At 32.1% G+C, this 13,466-nt stretch overlaps 1 protein-coding gene across 2 annotated transcripts in view; it reads left to right on the forward strand.

Annotated features, from left to right (window-relative positions):
- Positions 1 to 13,135, forward strand: part of LOC122504988 — a 47,550-nt gene extending 34,415 nt beyond the window's left edge. For both annotated transcript variants that reach the window (XM_043616379.1, XM_043616378.1), the window contains exon 2: positions 11,058 to 13,135. In XM_043616379.1, coding sequence (XP_043472314.1) covers positions 11,119 to 12,732 — 1,614 coding nt within the window. In that variant the 5' untranslated portion in view covers positions 11,058 to 11,118 and the 3' untranslated portion in view covers positions 12,733 to 13,135. The remainder of the gene's footprint in view (positions 1 to 11,057) is intronic.
- The last annotated feature ends 331 nt before the right edge of the window (positions 13,136 to 13,466 follow it).

Here is a 13,466-nt window from a genome sequence, read left to right on the forward strand (position 1 = left end):
CCCGCGCGCGAATCTCAGGGGGCCAATCACCTGCTGAATTGGCTGTTTTGTTGTTAAAGCCAAACACCATATCGTACAAATTGCACCTTTGGGTTTAATTTTGTAAAATTTTTCGTGGAGCTAAAAAGCAAACAGAAGTTTTCTGGTATATATTCTGATTATTTGTTACTTTGAAAGAATACGTTTTATTGCATTCTTTTCTTGCGAGAAAATCGCATTGTTATTCAAATTGACGAATTGTGGAAATATTGAAAACTACTACTATGCTGTCTGTAAGAGCTATTGCTTGTGTGACTTCTAAATGGGGGCTTGGCCTTCTGGCACTACGACACTCGGCTACTCGAGTCCGAGTTGAATTCGCGGAAGTTCGCCTTCGCGCTACTTCACAAATACTACGAATTGTCGACACACGTGCCGAGATACCGATTCTCGTGTAAAACCGGGCTCCCTTGATGCACGCGCATCATGCGCGCGCAGTTGTGCGCAACTCGATTCGCACGTGTATTTTGTATAAAATGCGAGCACGCGATGCGAATTCAACTCACAATCAGCTGCAATCAGCCTCTCAATAGTTCGCTTCAGCTTACTCCTCTCGCAATACACAACATCATATCATCTTATCTCGAGAGAAACAATTTTCAATTTACTCTGTTTCAATTTCCAAGAGCGGGAGATTATTATTCATAAGTGGTCTCTCTGTAATTTATTGTTTAGCAATCATTTTGTGTTCTGGGATGAGTCTCGTATTACTGGATATCTATTCTGATTATTCGTTTCAAAAAATTATTCGAAGTGGGAGATTTTTGAGGAGTTGTTTTATGTTCTCAATCTCTTACTGTTGTAAGTTTCTGTTTGTGTAATTTTTTGTTGTATATTTACTAAGATGCTAATGATTAGAAACTGAAGCACTTCCATAAAATTTTTACTTAAGTTCCGAATGTTGGAAATTGAAAGTTAGTTATAAACCTAGCAAAACCATTGGAATTGTTGGGACTATATGATTAGGCTTCGGGTTTGGACTTTGGATTTTTGAATTAAGGATTCGATTCGAATAAATTGGAACTAGAATTAAGAAACTAGGTTCTATTTAAATCTTCCTTTTAGGATTATTTTGGAATAGTATTATCACAAGACTAAAATTGTTAAGGTGCATTTCTAGGATCGAGGATTAAGCCTATAAGATTACGCATACTAGGAATTGAATAAGTAGGTTTGTAAAATTATGATTCCAAGTTCGATTATGAAGCGCTAGGATTAAGATTAGGAATATAATCAAGATTACAAGTAAGATTCCTTGGAATTTGTTACGTTATTACTTAAATCCCAAAAGTGATACGTTCCCACTTCAGAAATCTCTAAATTCCGCGAGTGTTTTGCTCTGAATTAAGAGATAAATCCGAATTTTCCTTTTTTTCAATGTTGCATCTGTTAAAATCCTTAAAATTCGCACCATAACTACTCATGAGATTTAATTTTGTCTATGATTTCTATGTTTAAATCGGTGAAGTAATCTTTGCCAAATTCTGTAGTATTCTTTCGAACCCTGGAACCTAAAGTTGTTAGTAGTCCATAATTATGAAGAAAAATCGCAAAAATCTTTTCGAGAAATATCTTTTCGAAACAAATTATTGGCATTTAGGACCGCAGGTTGAAGTCCACAGCGTTTTTGGAAACGAAAAATCAGAAAGGAATTTTTTTTTTCGAAAGTTCATCTTCAAGTTTCATGTGCGTGATTTTTTGAGAAATTTTTACTTAATTGTTAGCTAAAGACAATTACTCACAAATAACATGAATTTTAAACCAAAAATAATATAAATTGTATATTATTTTTTTATTTTCGGTTTTAGAATCGTGCACTTCAGCATCATATTTAGGATTAGAAACCATTGTTTGTCATTATTTGCCAGAGTATTTATTTCAGTTAAATATTTAAATAAAGTTTCACTAATTCAGTGAGTGATTATTTAAAAAATAAGTTTGTCAATAGGAAGAATTTGTGCTTTTCTAATACAAACTGTTTCTATAAAAAAAAATTGTTTTTTAGACCTTCGGTGTTCAAGGTGAAAATTTCGTTTTAAAAGTCTTCATCATTTTATATAAAAAAACACTTTTTCCACCGAGTTCCACGAAATAATTTTGAGAAAATGTTTACAATAAGTTATGAATATAATAATAAGTTATGAATAATAGATTATTCATAATATTTCGTGAATATTAATAAGTATCAAACGGAAAAAGGTTTTTGATATTTGATATATCGAACAACCTTCAAAGCTGTTACGATATACACTATTAGAGAAATAATAAATGATTGTTGAGTAATTTTTGATTCTTTACAATATACACGTTTCTAAATTTATTTGCATTCCCGCGCTCTATTTTTAGTGGAAACTCTTCTTTTTTTCCGAAAGTTATATATTATTCTTTTTTATATATAGTGTTAAAGAGAGGCAAATACGTTTAACGTGGGTTTTGTTTTTTTCTAAAAATATTCCTTTCGTGGAAAATTAATTTTGAACTTTATAAACGATACGTCTAGTCTGATGCTTTTGCGTCAAAAGTTTGGAGACAACGATGGCAGATGTCCAATTTTCCGTCTCAAATGTGTCAACGATGCGTCTTGGTGTGTGTGTGTGTGTTTGTTTTTACCTTGAAAAAGTCAGTTACCTTAGTATTTGTTTTCTTTTTGGGAAAATTAGTGTCTGATTTGGTGGTTGCATCTAAAATTAGGTTCTACCGTAATTTTTTGCTTCTGTAGCGTAAATCCGGGTTTTCTTTACGTAATTTTGGTACGGGAAAAGAAATCATCATCGGTGAAATATTTCGCTATTATTAGAAAGGTAATCGCGATTGTTATTATTATTACCAAGTGACGACCTTAACGAGCCGGGAATAATAAACCCTCTCGTTATGCGTCTTTAATTTCCTCCCATGATCGATATGATATCCCAAGAATTAAAAATGCACTTTTCATGGAAAATGAAGTGTACTGGGTATAATTATCAGATACCACTTTTATGCATTATGCGTTCCAAACTGATCGGGGCATATATTATTTACACATATACTTTTCCTATACACTTTGAATCCTATACTTTGAATCCAAATTTGTACGTGTATGTGACAGTTTATTCTTAGAAAGTCAACGCGTTACATAAATAATTATTGTGATAATTTGCCGCCAACATGACAAGTGTGAGAGGGGTGGGGGAGCAGCAGCAGGAGGAAAAAAAAAGTAGAAGGGGAAATTAAAAGAAATAGAAGGAAAGAGTGAGAAAACAAAACAGAGTACTTATAGTTCTTGGTAAGAGTCTATTAAAGAGACTTTGAAGCGAGTCTTTTATGAGTAGAATGCCGATTGTCGTGGGAGGATAGAGAGAAAAAGAAAAGAATAAAAAAAAACGTATCTAACCGCGAGAGAGAAGTCACTTTCACAAAAATGGCAATTATTACCGAGGAGAGGTACGTGCGGATGCGAAATTTCCGCGATCTTTATCTCCTTTTAATTAGTGACTATACACTACTTTGAACGTACAACTGACACGAACATTATTTCAAATTCCGGCTTTTTAAAGTTCTTTATTGAAGTCATAATATTTAGTAATTTAGAGGAATTCAAATAATTGAGAAATTTCAAGAAAAACACGCAGATTTCATCTTGGAATTTTATTTTTAAAATTAATTCAACTTTCGGTTCCTTGAAATTTTTCCTGTAATTTATTTATTTACAATAGTATTTTTTTATTCACTTTTCTTTTTGATTTTCTTTTTCAATTCACACTTTTTCGAAGGATGTCAAATTGAGACAAAAAAATGTATCAAAATAGTTGCTTCGCAACAATTTTGATAGATTTTTTGTCTCAATTTGACATCCTTCGAAAAATGAGTTACTTGTCTACTGTTTTTTCTATTTTTAAGAACAATTTAAAAATTTCTATTAGCAAAAATTTGTAATTGTATCTAGTTTCTATTAATAAAGGTAAATTATAGTTGGGAGAGAATTTTTGGTCCTAACTTAATATTTACGTATAAAAAATCACTTTTGGTTTTTCTAAAAGTTTTTTAGTTTTTTTACAATTTTTAGTTTTAAGTTTCAAATAAAACTTATTTAATTAATTTAATTGAATTTAATTGAATTAATTATTTAATTAACTTATAATTATAACTTATAATTATTTAATTATTTAATTAATAGTCAATGTTAACTTTAAAGTATCACATTCCAACGAATTGATACCAAAAATGATCAAATCAAAAATTTACATTTTTGCGAGCATTTTTGGTATCGATTTGATTCACTATCAATTTGAAATTTTTTCGAGAAAACTGAGTAATCGGTTATTATTTTTTTGGTGTATTTAATTGTATATCATTTAAATTTCTATGAAAAATAGTTCCGATAAATAATATTATTATCATTTTTAAGAATCATTAACATTTAAAACGAATTTAAATTTTAAAGATAGTTAAAAAATAATAATAGTAAATTTAATATAATTTCAAGCGAACAATAGATTCTATAGAATAATTGATAGTTCTGAACAATAGACGTTTCCAATCATGGTAATTTTCATCGAGGATAGTTGCAACTGATTTTTAATTAACTAGAATTGTCTTATTAGTTAATTTAATGATTAATGCAAATTTTTTCCTTTTTTTGTTTTATAATTAAAATAATTATTTTTTTTATCTTTTTTATTATTTTTTGTGATACTTTTTTATCTTGTTTTTTATTTTGTTTGTTTTTTTATTACTTTTTTATTTTTTTTTTATCTTTATTATCTTTTTTTAGTTATTAATTTTATTTATCTACTTTAGGCTTTTTTTAATTTAATTATATTTTAGTTATTTTATTTTTATTGTCGTTTTTAGGTATATTTTTTCATTTTATTATCATTTTTAGCTATTTTTTCTATTTTATTGTCATGTTTAGCTATTTTTTTCTATTTTATTGTCAGTTTTAGTTATTTTCTCCTTTTATTATCATTTTTAATTATTTTTTCTATTTTTATTATCTTTTTTAGTTATTGTTTCTCATTTTATTATCGTTTTCAGTTATTTTTTCTCTTACAGTCGAACCTGTCGGAATGCAACTCTTTAAAAAAAATTTTATTTTCAAAAATGTCCAACAAGAATTATTTTTACTTAATTTGAGAATATTCTAAAAATATTAAAATTATAAAACAATTTTTTAAGGATTGTTTACTGCAATAAAGTTTTAAAAACCAAGTTGCATTCCGACAGGTTCCACTGGTATTATCATTTTTAGTTATTTTTTCCATTTTTGTTATCATTTTTAGTAATTTTTCCATTTTCATCATCATTTTTAGTTATTTTTTCATTTTTAGTTAATTTGTCCTACTTTTCTTTTTTCCATTTATTTTCTTCAATTTTTATTTTTTTTATATTTGCTTATTGCATTGATGAGCACAACTGGTGAAACGAAAATATAAGGAATAATTGTATACACGCAAGTTTCTAATTAGCAAGGTGGGAAATGGAATAATTTGAGGAATTAAATGACTCGATCGGCTTGTTTGTGAATTAATTGATTCTTATAATGAGAGAAAATGGACGATTTAACCTTTATGGTATTAACCACTCCGCTTCTAATCGATCGGTATTCCTTAAGAGTGCCATTTAATTATCGCCATATAGTTCGCTATGAGTCATATGTGACAATCTCTGTGCGGGTATATAAATTTCTATTCGTTTTCCCTCTAATGCACAACAAACACTATTTTGCGCTCGCTCTCTGACAGTTGAATACAAGATTTCCAGCTTAACGAATCGTTTAAAAGGAAAACCGTTAAAATCCCTGCCACATTTTTCTTCGTGGAACAATCGATTCTATTGCAAATGTTAAATGACTCGATTCTTTTTCTTTTATCGCGTGAGAACAAGCGCGCGCACTCCTAGAAATAATTAGCGAGTCGAATTTTTCTTCGATTCTTTTATGTATATTCATCAATTATTCATTAGATATTTATTAGTTTAGCCGAAACTGTGTCAATTATTTTTTATCTGCTAAAATTTTCTTGGGATTTTTCTTTTAAATTTGTTATTTTGTAATCTTTTCTTCTGTAAGTTTTTGCTTTTACTTTTCGTGTAACTTTTCGTTTAGCTTTTCGTTTAGCTTTTCATTCAACTTTTTCATTTAATTTTTATTTGTAAAAACTTTTTGTTTTTATTTGGCTCAATTTTATTTTCTTCTTTTTTGAAGTACATTTGGTCTTTCGGGAAAAAAATTTGGAGGATTGTTTGAATATATATTTATATACAGAGGGTGGAGAATGAGATAAGAAAAGGGTGCTGAAGAGGCACCGAGACATCAAGTGATAGGTTGTCCTCGTTAAAATTAAATTCCTCGAAGATCTTAAGACGCAGTACTTAATGTCGATACCGAAGATTAAAGGCGGTTCGTTGCCATCTGTTTTGGGGAGGTTCAAACCGAAACACCTTTTTTCTTATTAGAAAAAATAACCACCGAAATTCCTCCAAGAACTTTACATTAATGCATAATTTAAATACTTTCCAAAAATTCAATGTATAATGCATTTAATTTGTTAAATAAATTACAATTCAATTGCCAGCATTAATATTAATTAAAGTTGCAATAAATAATTAAAATAGCAAATAATTTAATTAATAAATAATTTAAATGGTAAAGAATTGTAGTAATTAATAATTTTGAGAATAAATAATTAAAGTGGTAAATAATTGGAACAATAAATAATTGAAATGATAAATAATTGGAGTAATAAATAGTTGGAAGAATAAATAATTGAAGTGGTAAATAATAAAATTGAAATGGTAAAAAGTTGATATAAGGAATAAATCGAAATAAAAAGGAATTAAAATAAAAAAGTAGTAATGGGAAATAATTGAAACGAGGCAATTAGTGAATTAATTGTAATAACCATTAGAACCCAAAAATAGATTCGTATTTTACGAACGTAACCATTGGTTACAATCGTTTTAGACAAGGTCAATCTATTTGGTTCCTTGAAGGCAATCCTATCGCGTGACCCTGCTGTTAACTTGTTATTAATATCACTTTCCAAGAAAAAAATCATCGTCTTGTAAATAAAAAAGAAACTCGCTACTATGAAAATATAGAAGTATATTAGTTTCATTTAGTATTCTTAAAAATATATTAACGTCATGAAATTCTCTACACATATTAGTATAGGTACTATATTATAGTCGATGATAATTTCGTATAATTTAATTTTATACTCCTTTTCTCAGTAACATTTTTCATAAATTACTTTATCTGGAAACACTCTTTTTTTTGGAACAATTAGTTACAAATTTATACATTATATATACAATGTTGCATGTTTCATGTATATTTATACTTGGAAATTGTGTGTTATCGTATATAATTGAGAAAAAAAGTCATCATCATCAGTCAATGACATTATCTAATAATAATTTTGTATTCTGCATTTCTCCGTTTTATTGACAAATGAGAACGAACACTATTTGTCATATCTTTCTTTGCTCGTTACTTTCTAAATAGTTATTTCTAATTTTAATTTCTATTCTAATTTCTATTCTAATTTTTAATAGAAAAAAAATTATTTGATTCAACTAAACGATTTCTTGTCTATAAAAGTAAATATTTGTTTCTACTTTTAAAGAAAACAATTTTAAAATAATGTGTACCTGAATTAAAATTAGTGGACTTTTTTTAAGGATATCAAATTGAGTTGCGAAGCAACGTTTTGATACGATTTTTTGTCTCAATTTGATATCCTTAGAAAAACAGTGATTGGTATTATTCAAAAATGATTATGAAAGTATGATTAACAAATATGTTTTGGAATAATTTTTACCGAGAATAAATTTTCCTCGGAATTATCGTTTTTTGAAATCCTACAAATTTTTTATATTTGATATATATAGTAAACTGGTAATAATTCGTGGTAGTAAATGCTGTTTCAATTTTTCTACGTCTCGAGTTAATCGTGAGTCAATCACTCATTTCTTCTAAGCAACTTTTGCAGCGTGAAACTTGTATACTTGATACTCCAAGTGAATCATTTCTAGAGAAATGTCCTCTTTGGAATTAATTAATTTCTTTTCGTTTCTTTTTTAGAATCAAAATTCTTCCTCTGAGGAAGTAATGAAAAAATTCAAGAGCGAATGTAAAAAATAGATGGAAAATTTTTTTCCGTAGGAACAAAATCTCCTGACGATGAAATAATATCTTTTTTAGGATGAAAGAAATTGTATCAATTTTCAAAGCCACTTGTGTGGTATTATGCGGAAGCAACTGGTTGCATTTTTAGCCGCAAAGCTTTTGTGTTTGTATTTGCAAAGAGCCATATGGCGGGTGTACACAATCGTATCGTTAAATTTGCCTACACACGAGAAACAGGATTTCTGCAATAGAAAAAAGTCTCGGGAATTTCTTTTGCATAATTCATTGGGAAATGCTGCAAGCGATTCTGTTTTTTCTATTATTGTACGCTATATTATATAGTATTTTATTATATTACAGGGTTGCCATGCAACCTGAAAATCTGGAAATGTCAGGGAATTTTATAAACCTTGAAGAAACCTGGAAAAGTCAGGGAATTTTGATCGAAGTCCAGGAAAATTGTTGTTTTCTAAAGAATTTGAATCTTTTGAAGAATTTTATTTCCTATAGAAAAATAATAATTAAATATTTATTTAAAAAAGAAGTTATTGATGTTTTCGAAAAGTTTGTAAATAAATGTAACAGAACATTTTTTTACTAAAAATTTTTCCTGTCCTTTTTTTAAAAATGAAAAAAGTCCCAAAGTAATCAATAAAAAAGCTTCACTATACTAGTGGATATAAGTAAATTTTTTCGAAACAGGAAGAAAGGAAATAGAATTTGACTATTGGGGAAAAATAAAAATTCACCACAGTGGAAAAATAGTGAAACTGGATTGATACACGTGAGATGATTTCCATGTAGGTATGCGCAAGTGGAATGTGTAAAATTGAATTCCACGAAAGCTTGAAGCACTTAGCACGTTACCGATAGGGAACATGAAAAGACAGCGGCATGGACGGGGTCCTTTATGGACATGAAACGAGCGCTTCATCAATAGAATCATTCCGAGAATCACGACTGCAGCCTTTCATAGATAGATTATCGCGACGGATTGCGAGAATCGCATGGCGAAATCAATCTTTCGTGGATTGAAGTGCGTAGTCCGTATGACTTGGCTTTATTTCCGCCTCCAGCACTTCCCACGTTTCTCTCTCTCGCCCCTCTGACATTGTGATTAAAACAGGATGGATGACGCCATTGAATCCAATTCTTTTTCTCCCTTTCCATTTCTACAATCGTACTCGCAACAATCAATTATTATTTTCATTATTCCCATAGTGGTCATTTATTCATTCGAAAACATACGGGCAAAGCAAAAACGAATAAAGTTACCTTTACTATTTTCAAACTAAAAATTACACTGACAGTAATAACTTATCTTATTTATAAAGATAATTGAAATTTTGACAAGAATTTTATTAAAATTTTGTTTGAGTCTTAAAGACGTGTAATCATGAAGCTTCATGGGTGTAATAAAAATAATTTCGTTAGGTTCCGAAAAATTTGATTAGACGCAGAAAATAAAAATTGATTGAAACACTTGAAAACAGTGGACTTTTCTCTTTTCTTGGATCGAGTCACCGCTTCCCTTTCACTCCTCATTCAGTGGCTGGTAATTATCTCAGAACCGGCAATTACGAGGAAACGACACGAGGTTATCGGCCGACTTAACCTCGAGAGCTTCGTGTGATGAAAGAATATTATCATTATTACACTCAGGAGAGTGTATTGTTGTTTGCCGCCAATCAGTTTTGTCTCTTTTGTTTACGGACTGTTAACAAAAATTTTCTCTTCCTTCTTTGTCGCGATTGGATTTCATGATCATTGATGGGGACGTTTTTTTTGTTATTTTGTCCAATTCGCTGCTTTCTGTGAAATTCAATTAAAATTTATTTGCTTACAATGCCTTTTGAAATACAGAGAAAAGAGTAGGTTAACAATTTGTTTACTGAAAATTGCTATTTCTCGCTATTAGAGTACCGAGAAAAATTCTTGTTGTTTTTTTTTTCTTGAAGCTACTAGATTTTTCATTACGCCTTCTCAGTATGAAATAAATGGTCGTCGTGCTCATCCTTTTCAGGTCGTTGAGTTCTTTCACGCGATTTGAGTTTGTTGATTACTCTCTTTCTGTATTTTGTATATGCGCACTGTTTTTTTTTTTGTGTTTTGTCACTCTTGGCCGAAATCTGTTTTACAGTTAGAACTCTCTTAAAGTGGAATGTAATGAATTTTGTGTTTGAAAATCGTAAGTTTGTTATTCGGTTTGTTGCTTTTCTTGGGACGATTTCACAAAATTTATGACTTTCTAGTAGTCATCGGCAGCCGTTTTTTTGTTTCGAGTTTTATTAGATCCCGTAGATCCGTATTTGCGAAACGAAGCATGAATTGTTTTTTGTGTCCATATTATAGCTCAATTGGGATTTGAAAATTTTCCAAAAGAAGAGAAAATATTACAGGGTTACCACAGGTCCAGAAAAACTCAGGGAAAATTGGGGAAGAATCAATTTTTATTGTTTTGTGGAAAGCTTTTGTCCCAACACACACACACACACACCGTTTTGGTAGAAATTGTAACTGACTGACGAGGACTGTACCTGTTACGAGGTCAGACCGTGGCGTTCCACGTAAGCGAGAACATTAGGAGTTCTCGAAAACCTTTAATGTTCCCGGTTCCTTTGGCCGCGACTGTTGATTGACTTCCAAGGAATGTTTTTCAAATGGCCTCGATTGGATCGAACCAAATCTCGGAAGCCAGACAATACCTTTTTTTGCTACCTTTTGCCATTTTTAAATTTCTATTTTAACCCTTTTACTGTAAACAAAGTTAACTTTGTTAACCTAAAACAGTTTTTCTAAAGTGATTTGAAAAATTAATTTGATAAATAGATTTCAAAAATTGTTCAATAGAAGTATTTGTATTTGTGTGATTTATTCAGCAAACTTATGATTCTTTTTCCTGTTACAGACTGTCGTTTGGCGAGTGATGCTGTATTAAAGAAGCAACCGGGGGAAAAGCATCATCCAAAATGATGACGGTGATGTGTCCGAATTGCCAGCACCGATTCCCAGCTCCTGGATGCTGTAATCCAACAATGAGACAAGAAGAGAGTAACAGACTGATGGCGCCCCAAACAGCGGAGCGGATGGATTTTTACAGTGGCGGTGGTATTCTGGTGCCTCGTGGTTTCACCAGCGAGAATAGTTGCTTTATCAATGCCCCGACGATCGTGCATGGTCCAACGATCATTCAAACTGGTAATCAAAATTGCCTCACTGCACCGAGTTTCAGGGTGGGACATGGCTATCCCGTCAATGACGAGCCTCCCAGTTCGCCCAGTTCGATGGCGAATCACGTGAAACTCTCCCAAATGGGCTATGACGATCAGCAAGACGTGCCCGACCTCCTGCCACCGTCAGCCTGTCACATAACCACGAATTGCGACCACAAAGGCGGAAGTGTCACCATCACAACGCCGAGAAATCATTCCGGTGGTTGTGTCATCAAGTGCATTGATTCCGGTGTTCTGTTTCAATCGCCCGTTCAAATGAGGCCCCATCTCACCGGCGGTGGTTTCGTTCTGCAAAATCGTCTCTCTACCGAATTCATGGAGGAGACAGAGCCAATAATGAACGAGGAGGAACTTCGCAATCTTCCAAGTCCAAAACTAGTCGAAAATGAGTGCACCTTCCCGTGTAGAGAGTGCGGTTTGTCACCGCCGAGTGGCTGTCAAGAGTTGCCCGGCACTAGGCGCATCAACGAAAATCAAACTTCCAGAACGTCGAGTAGATTCAATTGTCATTCGCATTCGAATATATCCGTACAGACGAATAATGTTGAGCGGGTGAATCCCGATCTTCAGATCCAAGTGAATGCGACCGTACAGCTTCCGTCGAATCTCGGGCAGTGTACTGTCAACATCACGGCCACTACGAATACCGTGAGGAATACCTACGGCTACTACAATATTAGAAATCTGAATAATCTCAACGGCGGGGGACTCATTGAGACAGAGCCACATTCGCCGATCGACGATTCGTTCATCGAGAGGAATGACGAGAATCCAAGTACACCGGTCTCGTGGCTAATGCCCTGTCCATGGACATTTAATACTCACATGATGGAGAAGGATGTCAGTTATCTTGGCGAGGTGAAGAAGCTCCTGCAGACGACCGGATGGTATCACGAGGGAATGACTTGGCAGGAGAGTGAGAAACTCCTCAAGGATTCGCCTGTTGGCAGTTGGTTGATGAGAGACAGTTCTGACAGTAGATATTCGTTTGCGGTTTCCGTGCAGACAAAACGTGGACCCACGTCGGTGAGGGTGCACTTTCTTCAGGGACGTTTTCGTTTGGACGCCGAGCCAAGACTCGCTCTGGCAATGCCACTCTTTCGATGTCCGATCAAAATGATCGAATATTATGTCGACTACTCGACGAGGATGGACGATCAGAAGAATCAAGTTTGGATTGATTACAGTGGCGAAATATACAGTCATATCTACATGACAAAACCTTTCCTCAAGGAAGTCACGTCACTCTCACATTTAGCGAGGCTCAAGGTCAATGCTTACAATTTACCGAAGAATCATCTCCCAGTTATTATTAGGAAATATCTCGCTGAATATCCATACAGCATTTGAATTGCGAAAAAATTAATTTTGCTCCTGATTCCTTTTTCTTTAATTCTCTCTTTGAATTCTCCCACGAGGCAATTTCTCCTCTAGAGAAAAATTCTTTCGTAGAAACTGAAAGGGAATAATTTATTCCTTTTTCAGAAACTAAAAAAGAACAAAAATTAAGAGGTGAAAAAAATTTATTATTTCAATCACGAACGTAGAATTTTACGAAATTTCCAATCGTTTCTTTTTTTTATTCTATTGACTGAATTCGAGATTCTTGGGGGATCAATGAGCAAAATTCTATTTTTAAAAAATCGTCCTTGGTACAATAGAAATTTAGTATATTTTTCTGATAACCCACGTTCTCAGATCTGCGAATGCAATTTCCTTCTTTTGCAATATTCATTTTCGCGTGAGAGAGAGAGAGAGAGACCATTATTTATAAACTATTTTTCACGAGCATTGAAATTAGAAAAAAAAAAATTTTTGAAATGTTCGTAATGAATGGAAAAAAAATTGCAAAATAATAGTAAAATAGAAATGAAAAATTCATTCATTCTGAATATGTTCAGAAAATTTTGTATAAAATTTAATTAAAAAGTCGAAGAAAATTTTTCTTTCGACTGTAACTAAAATGAAAAAATTTTGGAGAGAAAAACTGTTGTTACCAGCGTTTTGCGCTTGAAACGAAAATAATTAGACCCATTTTTGCACTCTATGACATTTTTCGATTTCTAATGGCAAAATTTTTGTTA

The sequence above is a fragment of the Leptopilina heterotoma genome, unplaced genomic scaffold, assembly GCF_015476425.1.
Source record: "Leptopilina heterotoma isolate Lh14 unplaced genomic scaffold, ASM1547642v1 Lhet_329, whole genome shotgun sequence".
Lineage (NCBI taxonomy): Eukaryota > Metazoa > Arthropoda > Insecta > Hymenoptera > Figitidae > Leptopilina > Leptopilina heterotoma.